General features: G+C 43.2%; 1 protein-coding gene across 1 annotated transcript; it reads left to right on the top strand.

Moving 5' to 3' along the window:
* Positions 1-27,767, top strand: CHMP5 (charged multivesicular body protein 5). Its single transcript, XM_063922913.1, has 8 exons — positions 1-338; positions 2,367-2,471; positions 20,313-20,359; positions 22,458-22,551; positions 24,253-24,324; positions 26,021-26,129; positions 26,636-26,748; positions 27,063-27,767. Exons 1-8 carry the CDS (start codon positions 270-272, stop codon positions 27,111-27,113), a joined length of 660 nt encoding a protein of 219 aa, XP_063778983.1. The 5' UTR covers positions 1-269; the 3' UTR covers positions 27,114-27,767.
* Positions 27,768-27,974: the final 207 nt, after the last annotated feature.

A 27,974-nucleotide genomic window follows, 5' to 3' on the forward strand; every position in this document is an offset into this window, starting at 1 on the left:
CGCTAGCTCCCCTGCGCTCAGTGCCGCTGCGTCTCCTGCCTGATGCCTGCGCCTGCGCACTCGCTCTGCCGGGGCCGATACTGCCTCCCAGACATCACATCCCGCTGCTAGCGGCAGTGACGTCCCCGGCTAGGAGGAGACTCAGTTTCGCTGCTGTTTCCGGGGTCAGTGTCAGCAGATCTCCGGGCGGCGGCGGCGGAGGGGTACGGGAGTGCGGCGCAGCAGCTTCAGCTTTTCTTTCTCTCTCTCGTCACCCGGGCACAGACAACATGAACAGGATCTTTGGGAAGTCTAAGCCGAAAGGCCCCGCGCCGAACCTGACGGACTGCATCGGCAGTGTAAGTGCTCGCACAGACACAATGGGGAGCCCTGTCCCCGACCGTACTATAGCGAAGACAGCAGCAGCCGGGCTGCCCGTGTCACTGGCAGGGACCCCCGCTGCCACCAGCACAATCCCAGTAGTAGCAGCGGGGCACAGGCAGCAGGGGGCGGCAGCTGTCACGGGATAGTCACCCTTCCTGATTGTCTAGTTCTCCGGGCGGCTGCTGCCCTGCCAGGGTCACGGTGCGCCTGCTGCTGGTGATTGTGACTTGTGGTCTTGTGACAGTGACTCCTGCTGCTGCCGCTCCCAGGTAATGCCGGGTGATCAGCGGATTATTCGCTGTCCCTGATCTCTCACCTGCGTGTCCTGTCAGAGCTGTGCCACTGCATTCTAAAGCATGGTGTAAAACGCAACACACGTAAACAACATAAATAATGTGTACCACACCGCCATGACTACTGTGTCAAGATCTAATTTCTAGTTTTTGCCGTGTGTATGAGGTGACCCCTAATTTACATAAGATGACACTACAGGGTAAATTGTTTTTTTTGTAACATACATTTTCCTTTTAAACACTGAATTGATGGCTCACCAGGGCCACTGGCAGCTGTGCTGATGGTACAGAGCAGGGTTCCCAAACTTTTTTCGAATCGTGGCGCCGTAGAGTATCAGAACTTTTTTTCACAGCATCACCTAGGCAAAAAGTTTCTTATTGAGAAATGTAGAAAAAAATATATTAAATTAAGTAAATTATGTTTATATGTCAACCATAGGTTCAATTAGTACGGATGGTGTAATGTAATGGCATTACTGCCTCACAGCACTGAGGTTATGGGTTCGATTCCCACCATGGCCCTAACTATGTGAAGTTTGTATATTCTCCCCCTACTTGCATAGGTTTCCTCCGGGTACTTCGGTTTCCTCCCACAATCCAAAAATATACTGATAGGTTAATTGGCTCCCAACAAAATTAACCCTAGCGTGAATGTGTGTGTGTGTACATGTGGTAGGGAATATAGATTGTAAGCTCCACTGGGGCAGGGACTGATATGAATGGGCAAATATTCTCTGAAAAGCGCTCTGGAATATGTGTGCGCTATATAAGTAACTGATAATAAATAATTATGTGGTGAGGAGTAAGAGTTGCTTCTTTTTATCCACATATTTTCTGATTGGCAGCCACAAGAATTAGGTTTGTCTATTAGATTAACAATAAATAGTTTAGAGGAATAATCTGCGTTAAAATATACCCTCTGCATTTAACGTGTGAGGAAGACTATGGGGTATGTTCAATTAGGGTCGGATCCATTCTGACATGCATTTGTCGGAATGGATCCGACAACCCCTATTCAATCCCATCTCAATTCGACTTTAAAAAAAGTCGAATTGAGATGAGACCTGTGAGCGGAGGAGAGCACTGCTACAGCAGCGTTGCAGAAGGATGTCTCACAGCCACCAGACTTCACGGCAGTGTCCACCCGGCTCCAGCAGGCGTAACCTCACTTGCAGGAGCCAGGTAGACGCTGCCGTGAGTGGCACGGCTGTGACACATCCTCCTGCAGCGCTGTACTCGAGCGCTGCTCTCCCATCTGCCCGCAGCTCTCCCTCCTCTCCTCCTCTAAGGTCCCTCATCTCAGTTCGACATTTTTTTATGTCGGACTGAGATGGTTGGAAACGGGGCCAAATCCTGTCGAATTTGGCCCCATTTCCCTCAAAAGTACGTCAATAGACAGCTATACCGCCGATTCGCGTACTATTCGACAAGTCGAATTCCCCAACTTGCCGAATAAAAATAGCGGGGACTGAATAGGTCGTTTCACTGTTCGACCTTAAAAAGTCGAAAACTGCATGTGTTGCATGGTGCAGGTCATCAGTGAGAGCCACCATAAGACTATTTTGTAATCCTAGGAGAGAGTTTTATTTAAAGAGGTTTTTCCAAAATTGACAACCCTTTTAATCATCGTATGTATGCACAATAAATAATGACATAAAAACTGAGATTTACCGCAAAAAATTTACATTATTTCTGTTTCTCTTCTCCTAGGTTGACAACAGGGCAGAGTCAATTGACAAGAAAATCTCGCGTCTTGATGCAGAACTGGTAAAATACAAGGACCAGATGAAAAAAATGAGGGAAGGTCCCTCCAAGGTAGTCACTTATTTTATATTATCATCATAAGGACATTTCTCTATCGTCCTAAGTGGATGCTGGGGTTCCTGAAAGGACCATGGGGAATAGCGGCTCCGCAGGAGACAGGGCACAAAAGTAAAGCTTTTACAGGTCAGGTGGTGTGTACTGGCTCCTCCCCCTATGACCCTCCTCCAGACTCCTGTTAGATTTTTGTGCCCGGCCGAGAAGGGTGCAATTCTAGGTGGCTCTCATAAAGAGCTGCTTAGAGAGTTTAGCTTAGGTTTTTTATTTTACAGTGATTCCTGCTGGCAACAGGATCACTGCAACGAGGGACAGAGGGGAGAAGAAGTGAACTCACCTGCGTGCAGGATGGATTGGCTTCTTGGCTACTGGACATGAAGCTCCAGAGGGACGATCACAGGTACAGCCTGGATGGTCACCGGAGCCACGCCGCCGGCCCCCTCACAGATGCTGAAGCAAGAAGAGGTCCAGAATCGGCGGCTGAAGACTCCTGCAGTCTTCTTAAGGTAGCGCACAGCACTGCAGCTGTGCGCCATTTTCCTCTCAGCACACTTCACACGGCAGTCACTGAGGGTGCAGGGCGCTGGGGGGGGGGCGCCCTGGGAGGCAAATGAAAACCTTTAAAAAGGCTAAAAATACCTCACATATAGCCCCAGAGGCTATATGGAGATATTTACCCCTGCCTAAATGTACTAAATAGCGGGAGACGAGCCCGCCGGAAAAGGGGCGGGGCCTATCTCCTCAGCACACGGCGCCATTTTCTGTCACAGCTCCGCTGGTCAGGAAGGCTCCCAGGTCTCTCCCCTGCACTGCACTACAGAAACAGGGTATAACAGAGAGGGGGGGCAAAATAAATGGCAATATATTAATATAAAAGCAGCTATAAGGGAGCACTTAATCATAAGGCTATCCCTGTCATATATAGCGCTTTTTGGTGTGTGCTGGCAGACTCTCCCTCTGTCTCCCCAAAGGGCTAGTGGGTCCTGTCTTCGTATAGAGCATTCCCTGTGTGTCTGCTGTGTGTCGGTACGTGTGTGTCGACATGTATGAGGACGTTATTGGTGTGGAGGCGGAGCAATTGCCAAATATGAGGATGTCACCTTCTAGGGGGTCGACACCAGAATGGATGCCTTTATTTGTGGAATTACGGGATAGCGTCAACTCGCTTAAGCAGTCGTTTGCCGACATGAGGCGGCCGGACACTCAATTAGTGCCTGTCCAGGCGCCTCAAACACCGTCAGGGGCTGTAAAACGCCCCTTGCCTCAGTCGGTCGACACAGACCCAGACACAGGCACTGATTCCGGTGGTGAAGGTGACGAATCAACCGTATTTTCCAGTAGGGCCACACGTTATATGATTTTGGCAATAAAGGAGATGTTACATTTAGCTGATACTACAGGTACCACTAAACAGGGTATTATGTGGGGTGTGAAAAAACTACCAGTAGTTTTTACCGAATCAGAAGAATTAAATGACGTGTGTGATGAAGCGTGGGGTGCCCCGATAAAAAACTGCTAATTTCAAAGAAGTTATTGGCTTTATACCCTTTCCCGCCAGAGGTTAGGGAGCGCTGGGAAACACCTCCTAGGGTGGACAAAGCGCTAACACGCTCATCAAAACAAGTGGCGTTACCCTCTCCTGAGACGGCCGCACTTAAAGATCCATCAGATAGGAGGATGGAAAATATCCAAAAAGGTATATACACACATGCAGGTGTTATACTACGACCAGCTATTGCGACTGCCTGGATGTGCAGTGCTGGGGTAGTTTGGTCAGAGTCCCTGATCGAAAATATTGATACCCTGGACAGGGACAATATTTTACTGTCGTTAGAACAAATAAAGGATGCATTTCTTTATATGCGTGATGCACAGAGAGATATCTGCACACTGGCATCACGGGTAAGTGCTATGTCCATTTCGGCCAGAAGAGCTTTATGGACACGACAGTGGACAGGCGATGCGTAGAGGAGTTATTTGGGGTCGGTCTATCGGATTTGGTGGCCACGGCTACGGCCGGGAAATCCACCTTTCTACCTCAAGTCACTCCCCAACTGAAAAAGGCACCGACCTTTCAACGCAGCCCTTTCGTTCCTTTAAAAATAAGAGAGCAAAGGGCTATTCATATCTGCCACGAGGCAGAGGACGAGGGAAGAGACAGCAACAGGCAGCTCCTTCCCAGGAACAGAAGCCCTCCCCGGCTTCTACAAAAGCCTCAGCATGACGCTGGGGCTTCGCAAGCGGACTCGGGGGCGGTAGGCGGTCGTCTCAAGAATTACAGCGCGCAGTGGGCTCACTCGCAGGTAAATCCCTGGATCCTGCAGATAATATCTCAGGGGTACAGGTTGAAATTAGAGACAGAGCCACCTCGCCGTTTCCTGAAGTCTGCTTTACCAACGTCCCCCTCAGAAAGGGAGACGGTTTTGGAAGCCATTCACAAGCTGTATTCTCAGCAGGTGATAGTCAAGGTACCTCTTCTACAACAAGGGAAGGGGTATTATTCCACTCTTTTTGTGGTACCGAAGCCGGATGGCTCGGTAAGGCCTATTCTAAATCTGAAGTCCTTGAACCTGTACATAAAGAAGTTCAAGTTCAAGATGGAGTCACTCAGAGCAGTGATAGCGAACCTGGAAGAAGGGGACTTTATGGTATCCTTGGACATCAAGGATGCGTATCTCCACGTTCCAATTACCCCTCACACCAGGGGTACCTCAGGTTCGTTGTACAAAACTGTCACTATCAGTTTCAGACGCTGCCGTTTGGTTTGTCCACGGCACCTCGGGTCTTTACAAAGGTAATGGCCGAGATAATATTTCTTCTTCGAAGAAAAGGCGTATTAATTATCCCATACTTGGACGATCTCCTAATAAGGGCAAGGTCCAGAGAACAGCTAGAGATGGGTTTAGCACTATCTCAAGAGGTGCTAAAGCAGCACGGATGGATTCTGAATATTCCAAAATCCCAATTAATGCCGACAACTCGTCTGCTGTTCCTGGGGATGATTCTGGACACAGTTCAGAAAAAGGTTTTTCTTCCCGAAGAAAAAGCCAAGGAGTTATCTGACCTGGTCAGGAACCTCCTAAAACCAGGAAAGGTGTCTGTACATCAATGCACAAGAGTCCTGGGAAAAAATGGTAGCTTCTTACGAAGCAATCCCTTTCGGCAGATTCCATGCAAAGGGATCTGTTGGACAAATGGTCAGGGTCGCATCTTCAGATGCACCTGCGGATAACCCTGTCGCCGAGGACAAGGGTATCCCTTCTGTGGTGGTTGCAGGAGGCTCATCTATTGGAGGGCCGCAGATTCGGCATGCAGGATTGGATCCTGGTGACCACGGAGGCCAGCCTGAGAGGCTGGGGAGCAGTCACACAGGGAAGAAATTTCCAGGGAGTGTGGTCGAGCCTGAAAAAGTCTCTTCACATAAGCATTCTGGAACTAAGAGCAATCTACAATGCTCTAAGCCAGGCGGAACCTCTGCTTCAAGGAAGACCGGTGTTGATCCAGTCGGACAACATCACGGCAGTCGCCCATGTAAACAGACAGGGCGGCACAAGAAGCAGGAGGGCAATGGCAGAAGCTGCCAGGATCCTTCGCTGGGCGGAGAATCACGTGATAGCACTGTCAGCAGTATTCATCCCGGGCGTGGACAACTGGGAAGCAGACTTCCTCAGCAGACACGACCTTCACCCGGGAGAGTGGGGACTTCATCCAGAAGTTTTCCACATGCTATTAAACCGTTGGGTAAAACCAATGGTGGACATGATGGCGTCTCGCCTCAACAAAACACTGGACAGGTATTGCGCCAGGTCAAGAGATCCGCAGGCAATAGCTGTGGACGCGCTGGTAACACCTTGGGTGTACCAGTCGGTATATGTGTTTCCTCCTCTGCCTCTCATACCAAAGGTATTGAGGATTATACGGCAAAGAGGAGTAAGACTAGTGGCTCCGGATTGGCCAAGAAGGACTTGGTACCCGGAACTTCAAGAGATGGTCACGGACGATCCGTGGCCTCTACTTCTGAGAAGGGACCTGCTTCAGCAGGGTACTTGTCTTTTTCAAGACTTACCGCGGCTGCGTTTGACGGCATGGCGTTTGAATGCCAGATCCTAAAAGGAAAAGGCATTCCAGAAGAAGTCATTCCTACCTTGATAAAGGCAAGGAAGGAAGTCACCGCGAAGCATTATCGCCGTATTTGGCAAAAATATGTTGCGTGGTGCGAGCAGCGGAGTGCTCCGATGGAGGAATTTCAACTGGGTCGTTTTCCTACATTTCCTGCAATCAGGATTGTCTATGGGTCTCAAATTGGGATCTATTAAGGTTCAAATTTCGGCCCTATCAATATTCTTCCAAAAAGAATTGGCCTCAGTCCCTGAGGTCCAGATTTTTATCAAAGGAGTACTGCATATACAGCCTCCTGTGGTGCCTAAGGTGGCACCGTGGGATCTAAATGTAGTTTTAGATTTCCTCAAATCCAATTGGTTTGAACCACTAAAGAATGTGGATTTGAAATATCTCACATGGAAAGTGACTATGTTACTGGCCCTGGCTTCGGCCGGGAGAGTATCTGAACTGGCGGCTTTGTTTTATAAAAGCCCTTATTTAATTTTCCATTCGACATAGGGCAGAGCTGCGGACGCGTCCGCATTTTCTCCCTAAGGTGGTATCAGCGTTTCACCTGAACCAGCCTATTGTAGTGCCTGCGGCTACAGACGACTTGAAGGACTCCAAGTTGTTGGACGTTGTCGGAGCCTTAAAAATATACATTTAAAGGACGGCTGGAGTCAGAAAATCTGACTCGCTGTTTATACTGTATGCACCCAACAAGTTGGGTGCACCTGCTTCTAAGCAGTCGATTGCTCGTTGGATTTGTAACAAAATTCAACTTGTACATTCTGTGGCAGGCCTGCCACAGCCTAAATCTGTTAAGGCCCATTCCGCAAGGAAGGTGGGCTCATCTTGGGCGGCTGCCCGAGGGGTCTCGGCATTACAACTCTGCCGAGCAGCTACGTGGTCAGGGGAGAACACGTTTGTAAATTTTTACAAATTTGATACCCTGGCAAAGGAGGACCTGGAGTTCTCTCATTCGGTGCTGCAGAGTCATCCGCACTCTCCCGCCCGTTTGGGAGCTTTGGTATAATCCCCATGGTCCTTTCAGGAACCCCAGCATCCACTTAGGACGATAGAGAAAATAAGAATTTACTTACCGATAATTCTATTTCTCGGAGTCCGTAGTGGATGCTGGGCGCCCATCCCAAGTGCGGATTATCTGCAATACTTGTACATAGTTATTGTTAACTAATTCGGGTTATTGTTTAGGAAGCCATCTTTCAGAGGCTCCTCTGTTATCATACTGTTAACTGGGTTTAGATCACAAGTTGTACGGTGTGATTGGTGTGGCTGGTATGAGTCTTACCCGGGATTCAAAATCCTCCCTTATTGTGTACGCTCGTCCGGGCACAGTACCTAACTGGAGTCTGGAGGAGGGTCATAGGGGGAGGAGCCAGTACACACCACCTGACCTGTAAAAGCTTTACTTTTGTGCCCTGTCTCCTGCGGAGCCGCTATTCCCCATGGTCCTTTCAGGAACCCCAGCATCCACTACGGACTCCGAGAAATAGAATTATCGGTAAGTAAATTCTTATTTTTCCTAGCAATGCTTTCTCAAATGTAAAGTTTTATGTAATGATGATGTGAACTCGGCCCTGAAGGTCTGCATTGAAATCTACTGTTTAGTGCAACTATAACCACTCCTTGTGTTTTTTCATAAAGAGATTAATTTTTAATACCGCTTAACATTAATGAGGTAATTCAATTATGTGCAATGTGCTGCCAGACTCGTCGCAATGTCCAGCTGTGCACATTGCCATCTATCACAATAAACAAACTTCTCTAATCCTCCTAGTGTTCTCGCTAGAATGTGGGCAAGTAGGTGGGGTGCAGGGAAATTATTGTTTGTGCACCTGCACTCGAAAAGGGTGTTTGGCCGACTGAGGAGGCATTACTAGTTGGGGCAAGCGCACAGCAACTATTCACGCTGTTTTAGCAGTGCGCCGCTAAAAGGACAGGGTGCATTTTGCTGTCTAAAAATCAGGCAGGGGCGCAAGAATAAAATGTCAGTTAATAGTTACAAAGTGTCTTTGCCAGTCCATTCTAGAGACATTTTCTAGTGTAGTCATTAGTATTACTGCCTCACAGGACTGCGGTCATAAGTTCCTGATCATGGCTGGTCTGTGAAGAGTTTGTATGTTATCACCCTATTAACATGGTTTTAATCTTGGTGCTTCTCCCACACTCCAAAAACATACTGGTGGATTATTTGAATTCTGACAAATCAACACGTGTGTGTGTGTGTGTGTGTGTGTGTGTGTGTATGCGCTTGTATAAAAGTGATTTTAGACTAAGCTCCAGTTGGGTAGGGACCATAATAAATTAAATGTTTTCTGTTCAGCTCTGAATAAATTAGTGGTGTTATATAAAGAAACAAGAAAATAATAAATTAAGTACAAAAAAAAGAAATAAGAATAGTTGTAAAGGTATTTAAGATCAGGATTTTACAACATTTGTCATTTATTCCTTTATATGTCCACACCCAGAAACTGCCGACACACGACGATTCCATATAACATATACAGATGCATCCTCATACATCTAGCCTCAATAACCATGCTGCGGGAGATGTCTGGCGCGAATGGGGCGCCATGTACCGTTCAACTCTGCTAGCATTGAGCATTTTTTATTTATTTTTTTGACGAAAAAATGAATCTTAGATGCAGCTCAATGAGACTAGGGCACACAAGGAGACACTGCTGATTAATTGGAAATATGACACTTGTATATTTGTGTGTGACTGACTGCAGTCTGTATACAGAGCACAATGGAACTTGTATTGGAAAAAAGATGGTACATTGTAGCACTCTATGTGCAGATTCAGAGACTCAGTCTCGTCTCACACAATATACAACTGTCATATCAAATTACTCGGCACAGTCTCCTCGTGTGTCCTAGTTGCATTGCGAATGAGATGCATATTCGGCAAAATAGATGATTTTGAAATTAGTAAGATGAAATAAATGTGTCAGACAGAAGCTGCAGACCAGGGTTAGCAAGAAGGGTATTTTGTTAGAAACGTTTTCAAACCAGCGCTCCAACACAGCAGTGCTGCAATCTCCGCTGAAGTGGTCACCCCCACTTCCAAGGGAACTTTTAGACAATGTACAAAATGCAGATATGCGCACCCTGGGGTATTATGGGATAATTATATATTTTGTGGAGAACGTTCAATGTTCAGATGTTCAAATCCTTCCCTTTTAGAGTAAGAACAGAATTCCTCCTTTTTCCCAGAATACGTGGGGTTCCCACCAAAGGTTACCCTATAACGCTTGTGAGGTGTTCAACAGATACCTCCCGGGATCTCAGTACTGTTCCTCCTCTAGCCGTGGTATTCCTGGGTATTCCCCCTCTCACTGGATCAATCGCAGTCTGTCCCACAGCACCAACGCGTTTCTGCTCTCTGGGAGCCTTTCTCAAGGTGACACCTTGAGAAAGGCTCCCAGAGAGCAGAAACGCGATTGATCCAGTGAGAGGGGGAATACCCAGGAATACCACGGCTCTGGGAAAAAGGAGGAATTCTGTTCTTACTCTAAAAGGGAAGGATTTGAACATCTGAACATTGAACGTTCTCCACAAAATATATAATTATCCCATAATACCCCAGGGTGCGCATATCTGCATTTTGTACATTAGCAAGAAGGGTGTCAGCAGTAATCACTGCATGTGGTGGACTTTCAAGGTAGTGACGTCAATAAAATCTTGTTCATCTATTTGCTGTCAGTATCCAATCACTTTTGTCTACATAGTGTATGTGGCGGCATGACATTCTAGCCGCATGTCCTCAGCCCGCATAGTGCACTGTGAAGGAGGGACTGTGCACTCTCTTCTTCCTCTGCATCTGCAAGTTGAAGTGGCTGGAATTAGTTTTGCTGAGAGTCTGACAATTCTGGTGGGATGTAATAGTGTCCGAGATCGCGGGAGTTGCGGGATGCCTGCTGATCTTAGACGTTTTTTTTAAAGGGGCATTCGCATACAAGACATGGTTTCCTGCACCTTCGGCGTACTCTGACACCGCTACATCCCACACTTCAAGTTAAGAGCCCTACACACTGGTCGATACCAGTGAAAGATATGAATGAACGAGATACCGTTCATATCTTTCAGTGTGTAGGCACCAGCGATGAACGATGCGCGGCCCCGCGCTCGTTCTTCGCTGGTGCCGGCTCGTTTAAACATGCAGGCCAATATGGACAATCTCGTCCATATTAGCATGCACTGCTATGGAGCTGTGTTATGGGGCAGTGAAGAAGCTTCACTCTTTACTACTTCTCCCCCCCTCCCACCACCGGGTCGCCCGTCTGCCGTATTGGCGGTCGGGCAGCTCGGCGGCGGGTCGCTGAGTCTGTAGGCCCCTTTAGTCTTCTGTGGGGGGGAAGGGGCAATGAATGTACTTTTTATTTTATTTCCTTTTTACAATTCAGTGACCAATGTGAATAACCAAGTATTCTCTGTAAAGTGCTGCTGAATGTGTAGGTGCTATATGTACAGCTGGTTATTCACAGGGCCCTGTGTATGACCTAACTCACAGCCATTACCAAGTCTATGTATGGGCTTGTAACCGTTTGCTCAGGACCAGTCACCTTGGGAACACAATTGAATTATCAGCTGCTGCATTGTATAGTATGCAAATTATAAGTTACTTCAATGCTGATTGGTTGCCATGGGTAACTTCTTCAAGGACTCACTTCTCCACAATTTTCACTGCTTCATGAATAGACCCCATAGAAAAGAGTACGCACGGCTACTCTCGGTACTTTGAGACAATATTTGAATAAATGTGATTGCTAGGGCTTTATCAAAATTGTAAGTGTATTTAATAGAATTATTCATTTATCACAAACATTATTAAATACAAATATATAAAAGGAACAAATACATATATATATAATGAAATATATCAGGCATATGCCCCAGGGTTTGAGACATGACCACAACTTAACGTATCAAAAGATCTGGTTAACTGTTTTGTCTGCAGACACAATGTATATGGGTGGTCATTCCGAGTTGTTCGCTCGTTGTTATTTTTAGCAGAATTGCGAATAGGCTAAAATCCGGCAGTTCTGCGCTTGCGTATGCACCGCAGGGCGCACGCGCTAAGCAATTTCACACAAAACTATGCTATTGTACTCACGGGCGAACAAAGCTTTTCAGTCGCTCTGTTGATCGGAGAATGATTGACAGGAAGTGGGTGTTTCTGGGTGGTAACTGAGCGTTTTCTGGGAATGTGCTAAAAAACGCAGGCATGCTAGCAGAAAACGCAGGAGTGGCTGGAGAAACGGGGGAGTGGCTGGCCAGACGCTGGGCGTGTTTGTAACGTCAAACCAGGAACTAAACGGACTGAGGTGATCGCAATCTAGGAGTAGGTCTGGAGCTACTCAGAAACTGCAAGGAAATACTTAATAGCAGAATTGCTAATCTTTCGTTAGCAATTCTGCTATGCTAAGATACACTCCCAGAGGGCGGTGGCTTTGTGTTTGCATTTCTGCTAAAAGTAGCTAGCGAGCGAACAACTCGGAATGAGGGCCTTGGTGCTTGCCATTAATCAGTAGGGATATTGTTGGAACAGTCAGTACATATCCAGAAGTAAATATTAGATCCATCCAAATAGAAACAAAAATTGTGATCCATTTTTAAGATATATCACAGAGTGTGAGGAAAGTAAACTGTCACATAGAACGGTGTGACAAACTACAGAAAAAAGGAAAGAAACAGTGTGAAAAGAAAAAAAGGAGAACCAATGGGGTGGGTGTTTAGGCTGGTAATATTAATAAGTCATAAGGAAAAAAAATAGCTTTTAGAGAACTCTGTAGATTAGTGAATAGTCTGTTTAGACATGAGAATTATTTCCAAAGGTTGGAGCATAATGCAAGAAGTCTTAGAAGCTGAAATGAAGAAAGCTATGGGGAGATGAAGCAGCAGTATTGGCATAATCGAGAAGCCGGAGGGAGTATGGCTTAAGAGGAGTTTGGAGACGTAGACGGTAGAATTGTGACTGGGGACTTGAAATGGATTTTGTAGAGGAGAGGGAGTCACTGTAGCTTGTGGCAGAGAGGGACGCAGAAGCATAATCGTAAAAGAGGAAAGTGAGTCAGGTAGTGGCATTGAGAACAGACTGAAGCGTGGAGTGCGGGAGTCTGAGAAGAGCAGCTTGCAGTATCAAAGGCCAGATATATCATGAAAGCGTGAATGAGCGTTGTCTGATGGGGTTGGATCCTGGAGATTGTCAAGGTGGAAGCTACAGGATTAGGTAAGGGACAGCTTACCTAATAAAAGACCATTGATCTCCATAGCCCATTTATTTTCTGTTACATATACATACTTTCATTTTCCAACATGTTACGTAGAGGATATCCTTTTATGTATAAAGTACACAGAGCTGTACATTGATAGGGCCGTGATACAGATAACATAGAAGGTAAATATCCTTATAATGTAATTTGAGGTGATCATTTGGTACGTAAGGTAGCGGAAAGTGTATGTGGCTGCTCTGTGAGGCAGAAGTGTCACCCACCACCAGTATTAGAATTTGTGTGCAGTTCCTAGTAATGTGGTATGTTGGATTGAGGAGATACAGTGGAAGGTGGAGAAATGAATCACAAAACAGTAATGCCAGGACAGTCAGGTGGAAAGCAATTTTACATTTGTACTGCATGGGCATTGGTACTGTCTGCCTGCTTAGAGTAGCCCAGCACAAAGTGTGTAGTAACTGATGTGATGGCAACTGCTGTCACCAAGTTAAGCCAGGTAAATAAACAAAGGACACCAATGGCAACAGCAATGACAGCTGAACCCTGTGTCCAGCAGTTGTACTGAGATGGTATTCCAGTAGATTTTCCAATCAAACTTGTTTTTTGTGGGTTAAACCACTTTCTCATCACCTTTTAATTTCTCACTGCCTGGGAAGCAGCAACTTCTCCAGTCCACTTCAGCTCACCTTACTAAGGAGGCGCTGGGGCGGCTTCCTCTCCTCTTCAGTCTGTAATTGCGGTGCTTTACTATGACAGGTTAGCCAACACCACTGATCTGGAGGAAAAGTAGACTACTGCTTCTCCTTCCCAGCATTCCATGTGGTGGTGGTGTGAGTGCTCTGTGTAAGTGACATTATCTAGCTTCCTCCAATCATTAGTTCCAACGCTTAAGCTGGCCTAATGGTTGTGCAGATCCAGTTTAACTGTATTATGTTTGTGAGACAATGCTTATGTAGGAAGTAGTGGGCACAGAGCTGACTAAAGAGCAGCAATTTCTAACTACCACCATAAGTTGGCCCCATGGCAAACATATGCATACTGAATAACAATGTGCACTTACACTGATATGCAGTAGTACCCTGGAAAAGACCGCTTTAACCACTTGCTTATTACTTTTCTTTCAAATATACCTGATATTGTCCAGTCAGCCAATTATGTTATTTGGTTGTAGTTTTAACAGTCTTTTTGCTACATTTCAGCGTCCTTACCCTAGGGGTAAGTGTACAAGAATTTAACGCATTTCAGTCTTTGAATAGATGTGAGTGTAGGTGCACTAAAAATAGATGAAAGCTTTTGATGCTTGCCCAGAATGGAAGCGCTGGTGGGCCCAGACGTTTTCCCTTGTTAGCATTACGAGGTGACGAGGAGTAGCTGTTGATGAAGCTGGACAAATACCAGGATCCAACTAACAAATTGCTCCTGGTCTGTCATTTTAGCAAATCTTCCTTGACCCCTTTGGCTGTTAAACACTTGAATTCCATATTATATTACCTACCCCAGGCATTTTATTAGCATATCTCTTTCTGTGGGGCCTATGTTACATTATTAAAATAAATACATCAATTGTGTCACCTTTAATCTTCTTACTTTATTAAGTAATTTATAGAACACCTATCAGGGGTGGTGCAGAAGGAGGCACGTGTCCTCAGTAGTCTTTGGTACTGTGCCATAGTCTACTCTACATACGCAAATCTCTGGGAAAATGGCCCCTGCATCTTTTCCTGGTGATCTATGTAGTGTTAATGGTGGAGGGGCTCTAGACTGCACACCCTAGCTACTTGTAATGAGAGGTGCTACAGTACTACACATAGAAAAAAAGGGGATGCAGGTGCACTATGCAATCATTACTACTCAATAATGTAAATAAAACAATTAAATATTGTGTATATAAGGTTAGCATAAATTTGGCTGAAGATATGGCTTGCCCACCATCGGGTAAGTCACTATCATTCTAGAGGTTCACATCTGGGGAGCAAGGCACTACTCCTGTACTGTGCATACAACACAGATCTGTGGAAACGTGGAGCCTGCGCTAACATACGTTGGTGGAGAGGTAAATATTGTGAATGGGTGCGGGATGTACAGTGTGGGTCATCCTGGACCTAGGAGCCTGTGTGAACCACAGAATTCTGCACCCATTATAGATACGCCAATGACTCCTATGTGTTATGCAGTGATGCACATAGATTAATTAAATATTCACACATTCAACTGGGGCATAAACTTTAGTATATGCCCCAGTGGAATATAAAATCTATATTCCCTAGAAAATGGACACACACTATGTTTACCTTTCGTCAAAGCATGCAGGTAAATAGAGCACTTGGCGTAAAACCATGAAATATGGAGAGAACATATAAACTCTGCACAAATAGTACCTTGGTTGGAATGGAACCCATGATCCCAGTCCTGTAACTTAGCAATACTAGATACTCTGACTGAACAAATGAAGGACACTCTGCTGTTTGCCTTCATGCTGCCTTTACCCAGTGGTACCTTTTAGAATAGCTTCTGGGTTTTGTTCAAATACATTATGCTGGCCAAAGCTTAATGGTAGATATTTAAGTTGGGTAGCTCTACGTATGGATTATGTAATGGGATGCCACATTGGTGATCGGGAAATTGTAGAATGATTTGATTTGCAGCACTAAGTGTTCCCATACCTAACCATTTGACAGAAATGTCGATTTGTTGTAAAGCACAGGGAAAAAAATGTTTAAAAGAGTTTAAAAGAATTCCTCCTTCAGGATCAAGCTGCCTTTCATATTTACCTGATTGAGCTTGTGGTCAATTACAGATTTTCTTTCCTTCTTGTGACCTTGTGGTTGCCGAAACACAAATGCAGTAACCGATATCAATCTCAGACTGCCAGTACTGTTTGCAGCAATGAACTTTTAAATAAACTTACGTTTATGTTTTGTAGTCATGTTACAGTCATGTTACAATATCCGATCTACAGATAGACACTAAAAAGGCCTACAGTCAATAGCTCGACCACTAATGGTAGACATGCATTAGGTCAACAGGGTCAAAAGGTCGACATGACAATGGTCGACACACGTTTTTTTTTATTAAATTTTTTTTTTCAACCTTATTATACTTTACCGTTCACGTGGACTATGATTGGAATAGTAACCTTTGCCAAGCGCAACGGTAGCGGAGCGAGGCCCTTGCCCGAAGAATGGAGAGCGAAGCAGTACGTTAATGGGACTTGTTTGTGGCAGAAAAGTGACAAAACACCCCCCAAAAAAAACCTGTCTACCTTTTCTGTGCCAACCATTACCATGTCGACCTTTTCTACTGTCTAACTATTCTATGTTGACCTTATGACCCTGTCGACCTAATACATGCCTACCATTAGTGGTAGACCCATTGACTGTAGACCTTTTTAGTGTAGATCTAATAATCCACACTCCATGTTACAGTGTACATTTTACACACTACTATTGTGTCAACTCTCGTTACAGTTTTTTTTTTAGTCTGGTGTGGAAATGGCTTAACATCATCACACTGTAACACAATTCCTTTGCACGTATTGTTTCTTACACCTGGTCAGGTGATTTTGCAAACATACCATATTGCTGAGTCAGTCGGGAGTGTCATGGTGTAACTGGTTTTGGTATTCAGTAAACATTGGTCTGCTGAAGTCATGTGTCACTGACAAGTGTGAACGCCTTCATTGAGTAATAATGTCATTTGGCATATCTAACACTTCTAGCACAATATTTGTTTTATGTGCATGTGTAAATGAATCATTACTTGATGGGGTGAATTGCAGGCAAACACTCTAATATCCCTTTCACACCTGACAAATATTTCCTGGGTTATTGCACATGAATGCACATCAACCCGGGAATTTGCTCAGTGTGAAAGGGTACTGAAAGATTATCCCGGGTCGAGCGTCCCGGCATTTCATCCCAGGTCTTGACCTGGGTTGAATCCGGAATCATCCCGGGATGCGGTGCAGTGTGAACAGGTAAGCCGGGTCATTGTGGACAGGTGTACTATATCTTTACCTTTAGTGAGGTGTAGTCGTGGTGTGATTCCTGATTAGTGGGGGAAAAAAAATTCCAAAAACTGAACAACATCACCAAACAGGTAATTTCAACTTTAAACTTGACATTTATTTTGTACTGTCTGGACATGGCTACTAATAACAGATGCACAGACACAATTCTTAAAGCTATGTGTGCAAATGCTAGGAGCTTAGGAGACAAAATTCCAGAGCTAATTGCAATAATGACAAGGGATAACCTGGATATTGTCGCAATTACTGAGTCATGGTGCAATGAGAATCATGACTGGGACATAGCTATACCAGGATACAATTTATTTAGGAATGTATGGAAAAAAAGCATAAATGCTACTTTAATACAAAATGTTGAGGACAAAACTGAGGCCCTTTGGGTCACCACAGAAACCGGGGAGAAGGACATTATTCGCATTGGGGTGATCTATAGACCACCAGGCCAGGGGCAGGATTTGGACAGGAACCTATTGTTGGACATCTCTAAAATGGCTTTAAAGGGAGAAGTCATAATCATGGGAGACTTTAATTTACCTGATGTAAATTGGGAGGGGCCCTTTGCAAGTTCATCTACAAGTGGCACATTTCTAAATTCCTTACAGGGAGCATCTCTCCAGCAATTGGTGAGGGAGCCCACTCGCAAAGACTCAATATTAGATTTAATTCTTACAAATGGTGACAAGTATATCAGACATATATGTGGGTGAGCACCTGGGATCCAGTGATCATCAGGCAGTATGGTTTAGTATAAAGACAGGATCCAACTCCTGTCTCACAAAAACAAAGGTGTTGGATTTTAGAAATGCTGACTTTGCAAAAATGGGGAGATGTTTAAGTGATTCATTGGCGGACTGGAGGAACTTGGAAGGGGTGCAGGAGAGGTGGGAAAAACTGAAAAGTGCAATACTAAGGGCAACAGACCTTTGTATCAAAAGGGTTAGGAAAAGCACCAGGAAAAGGAAGCCAGTGTGGTTCACAAAAGAAGTATCAACTAGTGTGAAAGCAAAAAAGATGGCTTTTAGGAAATACAAACAGACTCAAAATAATAATGACAAAGAGGTGTATCTTGACAGATGGAAGGATGCTAAGAAAGTGATCAGACGTGCAAAGGCAGAAGCTGAGGAGAAAATGGCCCAGTCAGTAGATAAAGGGGGCAAAACTTTTTTTAAGTATATAAATGAAAGGAGAAAATCAAATGGAGGAATAATAAGACTTAAGACAGAGAGTGATAATTTGGTGGAGGGAGACAAGGCAATAGCAGATCACCTAAATAATTATTTTTGCTCAGTATTTACTACAGAAGGAGAAGGGAAGGGGCCAGAGTTAAGTTGCAAGGACATTCATAAAAATAAGGTAGCTGAAATTACATTTACAGAAGGTCCTAACTGAACTTTCAAAACTAAAAGTGGATAAATCAATGGGGCCAGATGGGATACACCCAAGGATGCTAAAAGATGTGCTGGTGGCACCATTAACAGAATTATTTAACCAGTCACTAAATACAGGTGGCATTCCAGAGTACTGGAAAATAGCAAATGTAGTTCCACTGTACAAAAGTGGAAGCAAGTAACTACAGACCAGTAAGCCTTACATCAGTAGTAGGGAAAGTACTGGAAAAACTACTAAAAGAAAGAGTTGTGGAATATCTTAAATCAAACAACTTACTGGTGGGAGATCATGCCAAACAAATCTTATTGACTTTTTTGACTCTGTGATGAAAATAATAGATCAAGGAGGAGCTGTAGATGTAGCATAGCTAGACTTTAGTAAGGCATTTGACACTGTCCCACATCGCAGACTGCTAAATAAACTTGAAAGTGTGGGGGTGAATTATAAAATAGTTAAATGGATAAGAAACTGGTTGCAGGATAGAAAACAGACAGTTGTAGTAAATGGAGTGCAATCTATGGAGGGAAATGTTACCAGTGGAGTACCCCAGGGTTCTGTACTCGGACCAGTTCCCTTTAATATCTTTGTTGGTGACCTTGCAAATGGTATTGAAGGGAAAGTATGCCTTTTTGCAGATGATGCAAAGATATGCAACAGGGTAGACACACCAGGAGGGGTAAAACAAATGTTTGATGACCTAGCTAGACTTGAAAAATGGTCAAGAACATGGCAACTACAGTTTAATGCTAAAAAATGCAAAATCATGCACTTGGGTCTCAAAAACCCAAAGGCTAAATATAGTATCAAGGGTACTATAATGGAAACTACTGAGGAGGAAAGGGATTTAGGGGTCACTATTTCAAGTGACTTAAAGGCAGGAAAGCAATGCAACAAAGCAATGAGAAAGGCAAGTCAGATGCTTGGTTGCATAGGAAGAGGAATCAGTAGCAGGAAAAGAGAAGTAATAATGCCACTGTATAGGTCATTGGTGCGGCCTCATCTGGAATACTGTGTCCAGTTCTGGAGACCATATCTCCAGAAGGATATAAATACATTAGAGAGTGTACAAAGAAGGGCAACTAAAATGGTGCATGGCCTACATCACAAAACTTACCCGGAAAGGCTAAAAGAGCTTAACATGTATAGTATGGAGGAGAGAAGGGAAAGGGGAGACATGTTAGAAACTTTCAAATATACCAAAGGTTTTCACAAAGTTCAGGAGAGAAACATTCTTCAAAGGAAGAGAAGTATTAGAACTCGAGGACATACACTGAAACTGGAGGGAGGCAGGTTCAGGGGAAGTTTAAGGAAAAATTACTTCACAGAAAGGGTAGTGGATAAGTGGAATAGCCTCCCATCAGAGGTGGTAGAGGCTAAGACTGTAGAGCAATTTAAACATGCTTGGGATAGGCATATGAATATCCTTACAAAGAATTAAGGTTCAAAAAGGGTTGAGATTACCTAAAGGATAAAAAGTAAAAGGGGCAGACTAGATGGGCAAAGTGGTTCTTATCTGCCGTCAAATTCTATGTCTTTATGTAAGGCGACCCGGCACCCGTTCTCTGCATAGGAGAAGGCGGCGCTTGGAGATTATGATCTCCAAGCGCCACCTCCAATAGCGTCAGCGGTGACGTCACCAACCCGGCAATATGCCGGGTCGGACGCAAGTCTGAAAGGGGTGTTAAGCCGGGTCGCACCTGGGAAACACCCGTGTACATATTCCCAGGTGCGACCCAGCTATGTCAGTGTGAAAGGGGTATTAATCGCATATTTTAGTTCCCACTCTTACACAATTAAGGGTCTACTGTAAGTGGACCATGGAGTGCACTAAATCTCATGTATCATCCCCAAATAAGTAGACCCCTAGGACTGTTTGATGTGTCTGTGAGACTGTAGTAGCACTGTTTTAGGTTTGGTTTAATTTATGTCATAGCCAGAGATATCTGTTACAAAGTGAAAGGTCTGTAGTAAAGCATTGTGTTCTATTAAAATTATTTGTGTGCTTAGTTGGGTAATAACAGATGTGTTATTTAGTTTTAATTAAAACTAACTGTTCTTTTTCAGAATATGGTCAAACAAAAAGCCATGCGAGTTCTGAAGCAGAAGAGAATGTAAGTGACATCAATGTCTGAATATGTACCTTACTGAACTTTATTCTTACTTTCACACAAGACAGAAATCTGTCTAATAAACATTTCTTCTTTTCAAGTTTTTCTATTTCTAAACAATTTTTTTTTTTAAATATTTCGCTTTGTATGGCCTAATATTCAGGCCATTATAATACCGTATGGGAGATCATGCATATAGGATGATATTCCATGTGGGTATTGGTACCTTATGTTTATAAAGATTGATAAATTATAAAAGTAAAAATACTATAGATTAGATTCATGAAGGGGGCAGAGTGCACCCAGACAAACTTATCTCTGTCACAATTTTTCTTCTTTGTATACATTTTGTAGATCAGTGAGTAGCACCAGTGTTAAAATTATTTGAATGTATCTAGTTGAAATCTAACGCTTAACCCCTTATATTAAAATCCATTTATCATTCGTTCTGGTGCGGGATTTTCTTTCTCTGAACTTAAAGGTGGCTGATTTGGCTAGACCTGCCTCAGACCTTATCAAAAACAGTCTTAACAGTTCGTATAATCCATTTCCTGGCAGAAAACTCTTAAGGCCCGTACACACTGGCTGATATATCGTCCGTTCTCTTGAACGGCCGATATATCGCGGGTCCGTCGGCCAGTGTGTACGGCCGATACGTCTGTGAACTCTGTCGTTCACAGACGTATCGCGACGGCCAATATATCTACCGATATATTGGCGCGTCGCTGTGTGTGTACGGCGGTCGGCCGACCGCCTTTGCACATGCTGCGGCGGCCGGCGGTGATTGACAGCTAAACCGGGCGGGCGTGTGTACACGCCCGCCCAGTTCATGACGTCAGTCCCAGACGGATCGGCAGTGTGTATGCTCAACACACTGCCGATCCGTGCATAGATATATCTGCAGATCAATTGATCTGCTGATATATCTACTAGTGTGTACCCACCTTTACACGTCCAAAGTTGTTGTTTCACATTATGTCATAACAGTTTTACCAGTGATTTATAAAGGACAGTTTTATCAAAGGCAAAACTCTGCCAGTAATCCATATTTGATAAATTATCCCCCTTGTCAGTCCTTCCTTCTCAAAAGCTCATACCGTAAGCTGAGTACATACTGGGCAACCTCCCCTAGTTAGCAATCAGCGCTATATCGCTGATTGCTAATTAGGGAAGATCGCCAGTGCATACACACTGAACGATATCTATGAACTATGTCATTCAGTGATGTCATCCCCCGCACTCCCCGAACATGCAGCTCCACGATAGAGTTAAAGTTGAGCTGCATGTTCAGTAGATCATGGATGAAGGAGAACGACCTGTGGGTGTGCGCATCGTTCATCCATACACATACAGTATGTGTTGCCCAGTGTGTACGGTGCTTTAAACAGATTGGGGTTAAACATTCACAATTATGTGTGGTACTAGACAGTGCATTCATAATATTTATACTCTGACATTTAAAAGAGACAAAATTGCAATTGTTACCACATTGGTGTCTATTTAACTTAAGAAAAATGGTGGTCCATTCATTTAGACACAAGGGGATTAGATGCCATTGCAACAGCGTGGAAATGCAGCTGAAAGCCCCCCTCATGGTCCGGACTCACCATGGACTTGTAGAGGTTTTATACTCAGACCCATGGGGCAAGTAGAAATCTGCGAGTCCGGTGGTACCGTAAATACGACATTTAGCCGCACTTTCTCGCTTCTGCATGTAATTAGTTTTTAATTGAATCAACCACATTGACTACTTAAAGAAAGAGTCCACTTTTGAATGACTCCCAACAAGTGAGTATTGAAAGCAGGTACAATAAGGGGAACGGTGTGTACACGTTTATCACTGTGGGTTGTGTTCCTGTACTCTCCTTTGGACATTAAACATACAAACTGACATATATAGGAACTGCATTTGTGTGTGTGTTTGTATATAGCAGTAGATGGATACATACATACAAGGAAACCTGCTTGTGTTACACTTGTATAAAGGATATAAAATGCATTTTGAGAATTAGTTGAAATGTATAAATATGTACAGTGTTACAATATCCATCCTTTCCTTTGCTGTAGGCTTATGTAATTAGCTGTAATATTGTTATTTCAGGTATGAACAGCAGAGAGATAATCTAAACCAGCAATCCTTCAACATGGAACAGGCCAATTATACCATCCAAACATTAAAAGATACAAAAACAACGGTATGTTTTCCTGTACTTGGTAAATGTATCACACATTGGCACGGTTGTTATACACAAAGTGCACTACAGCCTATTCACAATATCTCTTTTCCACTGAAAAGGAAATAAATTGGTATTCTACTTTCAAAGTCTATAAGAAAACTAAACCAGTTTAAACTGTGGATGTTGAGTTCATTGGCTCCACTGCAGTGTATGGGACTCGCATACACTCTTTCCACACCAATTTTGATTTTTGTATTAGTTAGAGAATATGATCTTCATAAATGAGCAGTTTTGTGGTCATTAATGTAATTTACAATCTGATGTGAAACTTACTTCATTTATTCCATTTAAGATATTGTCTGTGGTACATAACTCTGTCTGGCACTTTGGGATCAGACTAGTCTGCACTCTTCTATGTACAGCCAAGAGGGAGACTCTGAAGTTACATGAAGTTGGACACCGGTATAGTGGTACTGGAATCTATTGCTCTGGATGTTTAAGGAGATGTCATCTAATGGACACGTGTAACCCACAGGTGCTATTCCAGTACGAAGCACGCATTTATCTGTGCATGTATTCATTAAATGGCATCTTCAACAGTGTCTGCTTTCATGAGTCCAGCACTCTTACCCATCTCCTTGTGACTTCACCATCTCCCCTTCAGCCGTATGTAGCACGTTGCAGACTTCTGTTACTGCAGCCGTCCATCGCTGTTGTACATGCTATTTCTTGGGGTTTCAGTAGACTCATTTGTTTGATCACTTCATCCCACATTTAATTCATATACTTTATGGGGTGTTTTTAGGAAAATTGTGGTAATGTTTCCTCTTTGTTATTTGTGTTTTACTCTCCAATATTGTCTACACGAGAATGTTGCCTATCTCATATTTAGCTAGATTATAAAGCATGGCAGCTCTTACTCGGTAACACTTATTTGTATGCCTTTGTGGCAAAATGTTTCCGAATTAAAAAAATGCCTGTAGATGATTGCAGGAAAAAGGTGACTAGGCCTGTCCGACACACACACACACACACACACACACACACACACACACACACACACACACACACACACACACACACACACACACACACACACACACACACACACACCTATAGTTAAAGCTGCTACTTTAAAATAACTCTTTTTACTAATAAAATGAACAGCAGAAGACCTATGATTGCTTGCTTTGTTATGGTTACCTGTTAGATTTCTTTATTTGTGTATTGGATGACCAGCATGATTTACTAATCTGTTCTAACGGACGAGATTGTTTAGAAGTTAAGCACGTATTTTCCGTGTGTATCCCCTACAGCGATAGCGATGGACAGCCCCAGGCACGATCTACAGTAGCACATCGCTCATTTCACCACTGGGTCTTTAAGCCCCGTACACACATGGAGAGATGTGTGCTGATTGATCTAGCACAGACCGCTCGGCACTCAGAACGATGTGTGTTGAGCGAGTGGGGGGGGGGGGGGGGGGTGCTCATTTCACCCAGCGGTGAGATGAGCGACCTTCTAGATTGTGCCTGCATGCAGGCCAATTGAGTACCACCGATAGCAATTAAAGAATGGATCTCTCCGTTTGTACCCCCCTTTATGCCACTGATTTTATTCTCAGGGCTTCTGACTTGTGCACTTATCTGTAAATTTAAAGGAAATGATGAGGAAGATCTAACTTTTTATTTATTTACTTTTTAAATGTAACCAATTCAGGTGGACGCAATGAAAATAGGTGCGAAGGAAATGAAAAAAGCATACAAGCAAGTAAAGATTGATCAGATTGAGGTAACACTTCTGAAAATATAGGCAATACTATTTAAAATGTAATAATAACTTTAGATTTTAAGCTTCTTCATATTTGTTTACATTGAAGGAATACTGTAAAAATAATGTTTGACCTACAGTAAGTTTGCATATTCGTAACAAAACTGTTTTTGTTGTTTTGCTGAACATTTCCTTTGTTCTGGAAATGTTTTAGTTGTAAACATACCTAAATTTCATTATTTGTTTTTAAGAGATGCGACTTTCACTTAGTAACATGGTCTCACACACCCATACAAAAACCCTGAATATTTCCCACAGTAATGTTTATTGAATTAGTAGAGCCTCCAAAAATAAGATCACATTTTTATCACTTCCTACTCCCAAATACGGGAATATGAGATGTGTATAAACTTTCTATATTTATTTGTATTTTACGTTTTGATGTGATATTTCTTTTCTTTTCTTTTTTTCTTTTTTTAAATGCCAATTCAGACCTTAACTACCTCATTGCTAAGGATGAGCCAGACTCATCCTCAGCATGTACATCATAAATATTAAGTATCAAACTCGTTTACCAAGATCCCATCAGTAAATGCTCTGATGGTGAGCTGGATAGAAGCCCACACGATAATGTCCTCTTACCAGTCCATGATGATGTCACTGCAGAAATAAAATATCAACGTGAATGTGATGGTGTAGTCCAGGGGTGGCCAACCAGTCAGTGACAAAGATCCAATAAACCTTGTTAGGTACGTCAAAGAGCCGACATCGAGCATCTGGCTCCTTCAGTTTTCAGTCCCTGTAGTGCTGCTGCCTGTCTGGCTGGAGTGCAGCGGTTTCTGTATCTGTTGTGGTCACATGATTTTGATTGTTGGGAGCCACATTTGAATAAAGAAAGAGCCGCATGCGGCTCAAGAGCCACTGGTTGGCCACCACTGGTGTAGTCCATGGAATGAAAGTCCACCTACTTTCTCTCCAATCCTGTCGCCTACGGCCTGAAAAATTAAACTCATAATATAGATTGCCTGTTAGTGTAGTAGAAAACCCGTATGTAGTTTATTTAATTCACAAAGGACCCCGCTGTATATTAGGTAGCATCAAATCAGAGGATTCAAGCACATCAAAAAACAGTATTTAAACTGATACCACTAATATAAAGAGCCAAAATAGAAATTAACTTGTGTGTACCAGGTGAACGGTCTGTGCAGAGATTGAGGACCAAATAAGCAAATATTGTCTGTGCAAACTGTCTCTGGTGTACTATGGCCACTACATAGATTATTTGGTAATTTTAGCTATATTTTATTTTGCGTGACAGATGTAGTAAGCAGTATATGGTATGTTCTGAAAATGTAGTCCTAACAAGGTATGATTTTGTGGCAGTACTGCATAAAATATAAATGACAGATTTTGAATGTGATCAACCTCAAAACTGATAACTGTAGGCTGAGCACAAGGGTGAAACAAAACACGAGAGACAATGGTAAAGTAGTCACAGGGTGTCTTTAGTTTTGGCACTGACAGATCCAGTGTTAGATGGATCTAATAGTAACTAGTACAGTAAGTTATTATTCGGACAACAATTTACATGGTTCTATTAGCGGTGTATTGCCTGGGAGGACTGATTTTGTATTTATGTCCTTTTAAACTTCTAGAAGCAAATTTTGTAAGGTTATTTTTAGGTTTCAAATACAAGTAAATGACAATATGTTTACAGGATCTACAAGATCAGTTGGAAGATATGATGGAGAATGCAAATGAAATTCAAGAATCACTGAGCCGCAGCTATGGTACACCTGAGATTGATGAGGATGACCTTGAAGCTGGTAAGATGGGACAAGCCGATAAATTAATAAGCTAAATCTTTAATCCTGCAGACAAGCTACTTATACCCTTTTCAGACCGCATTGCCAGGTCACACCTGGGATTTTGTAACTGCTAATACGTGCAGAGGTGGCGCTTGGAGATGAGTTGATGTCCAAGCGCCGCCTCTTATGCAGTGAACGGGTGCCAGGACACATCGACCCGGCTTACCAGTTCACACTGCACCACAAGTCCGGGTTGAACCCGAGTTCAACATTGCTCGCTATCCGGATCTGGGTTATTTCAGCGTGCCCCTTTCAGACTGTGCTGCAACCCGGGTTGCTGTGCGTACACGTGCAGTGACCCGGGTTATTGCTGGCAGTCTGAAAGGGGTATTACAGGCCTCCTTACAATGATGAATTTGGCAACCCATCTTCAGAGTGACCACTTATTGTTGCATATTGGTTGGCTGTGAATAGCTAAGTGGAGGATCCAATTCTCACTTTCCTGCCTGTGTCCCGAATTACAGAGCTTGATGCACTGGGAGATGAACTCTTGGCTGATGATGACAGCTCCTACTTGGATGAAGCTGCCTCTTCTCCAGCAATTCCTGAAGGAATTCCCAGTGACTCCAAAAATAAGGTACTTTGGTTTCCTTTACAAAGAACACACACAGGAGGCGGAAATAAGGGAGCCTGGCCCATGGATTACAGCGCCCACCTGCACAGGAGTACGCCACGACTCGTGCTTCCCATGCTTAGACTCTCTATAAATATGTTTATTGTAATGTATTTATTCCCATTGGAAGTAAAGGTTATATAAGCAGGGCTACCTTTCCCAGTAAATGTAAATTACTTTATACTTCCTGAAGTTCTAGTGTTACCAGTTTTATATTAATTTGTGGAGTGGTAATTGTGGTTCCAGGCTGTGCTAACTCTTGTTGTTCTTACTCACAGGACGGTGTGTTAGTGGATGAATTCGGACTGCCACAAATCCCTGCTTCATAGTGTATGCCTCAGTTCCACAAATTCATCTCCTTTTTTCCAGTGGGATTTCTTGTCCTTCTTGCTTTGCATTTATTTAACAAAGTTACTTTTGTGGAGCAGAACAAAAACTCAAGAACTTGGATTTCATATTTTAACTGTTGCTAAAGTCACTACATCCCGTTTTCCTTCATCTGAAAGAAATATTTCATTCACTTTTGTGACTGATTGGGAGCAGATCTCTACTGGCCAGATCCATAAGTCCTGTAGCACACGTGTGCATGGATATTGACAGACAGATATGCAATCGCCTTTCTATTTTCTGACAAGCATATCCTTTTATTCATCCTTTTTAGTTTCAATATTCATCTGTAGTTCTTTAAGGCCATTGTAACAAGAGATGTTAGGCCCTACAGTCTATCAAACTAACCATGATACTTGTTGCATCTAGAAGGGTATTATATACTTATTTACAGCTTCATAACCATAATTTAAAAACTGTCCTTGTGTATACTGTTTTGCATTTTGACTACTAATTTTGATCATTTAGTGTTTCTTTATTTTGTTTTGTTTCCTTTTTCCAAGAAATAGTCTTGGTAATGGGGGAATATAAAAAGGTCTAGATATTGCTTTTGTCTTAAAATAAGAAATTTAATAAAGAGAATGATTGCTGTATAACTTTTTTTTTTTTAATCAGTATTACATATTTCTTAAATGCTAATTTCTATAGAAGACTATGGCATATATGTTAGTATGACAGGAATGGCTCTGCCTCCCCTCACCACACGTGTCTGGTTCATACACACTATAATATTAATAGTATCTGAGGACCTGATTATTTGGAAATTGGTACAATAATTGTTTAGTGGGTACCTTTTTTGATTG

This window comes from Pseudophryne corroboree, chromosome 5 (genome assembly GCF_028390025.1).
Source record: "Pseudophryne corroboree isolate aPseCor3 chromosome 5, aPseCor3.hap2, whole genome shotgun sequence".
In the NCBI taxonomy this organism is placed as follows: domain Eukaryota; kingdom Metazoa; phylum Chordata; class Amphibia; order Anura; family Myobatrachidae; genus Pseudophryne; species Pseudophryne corroboree.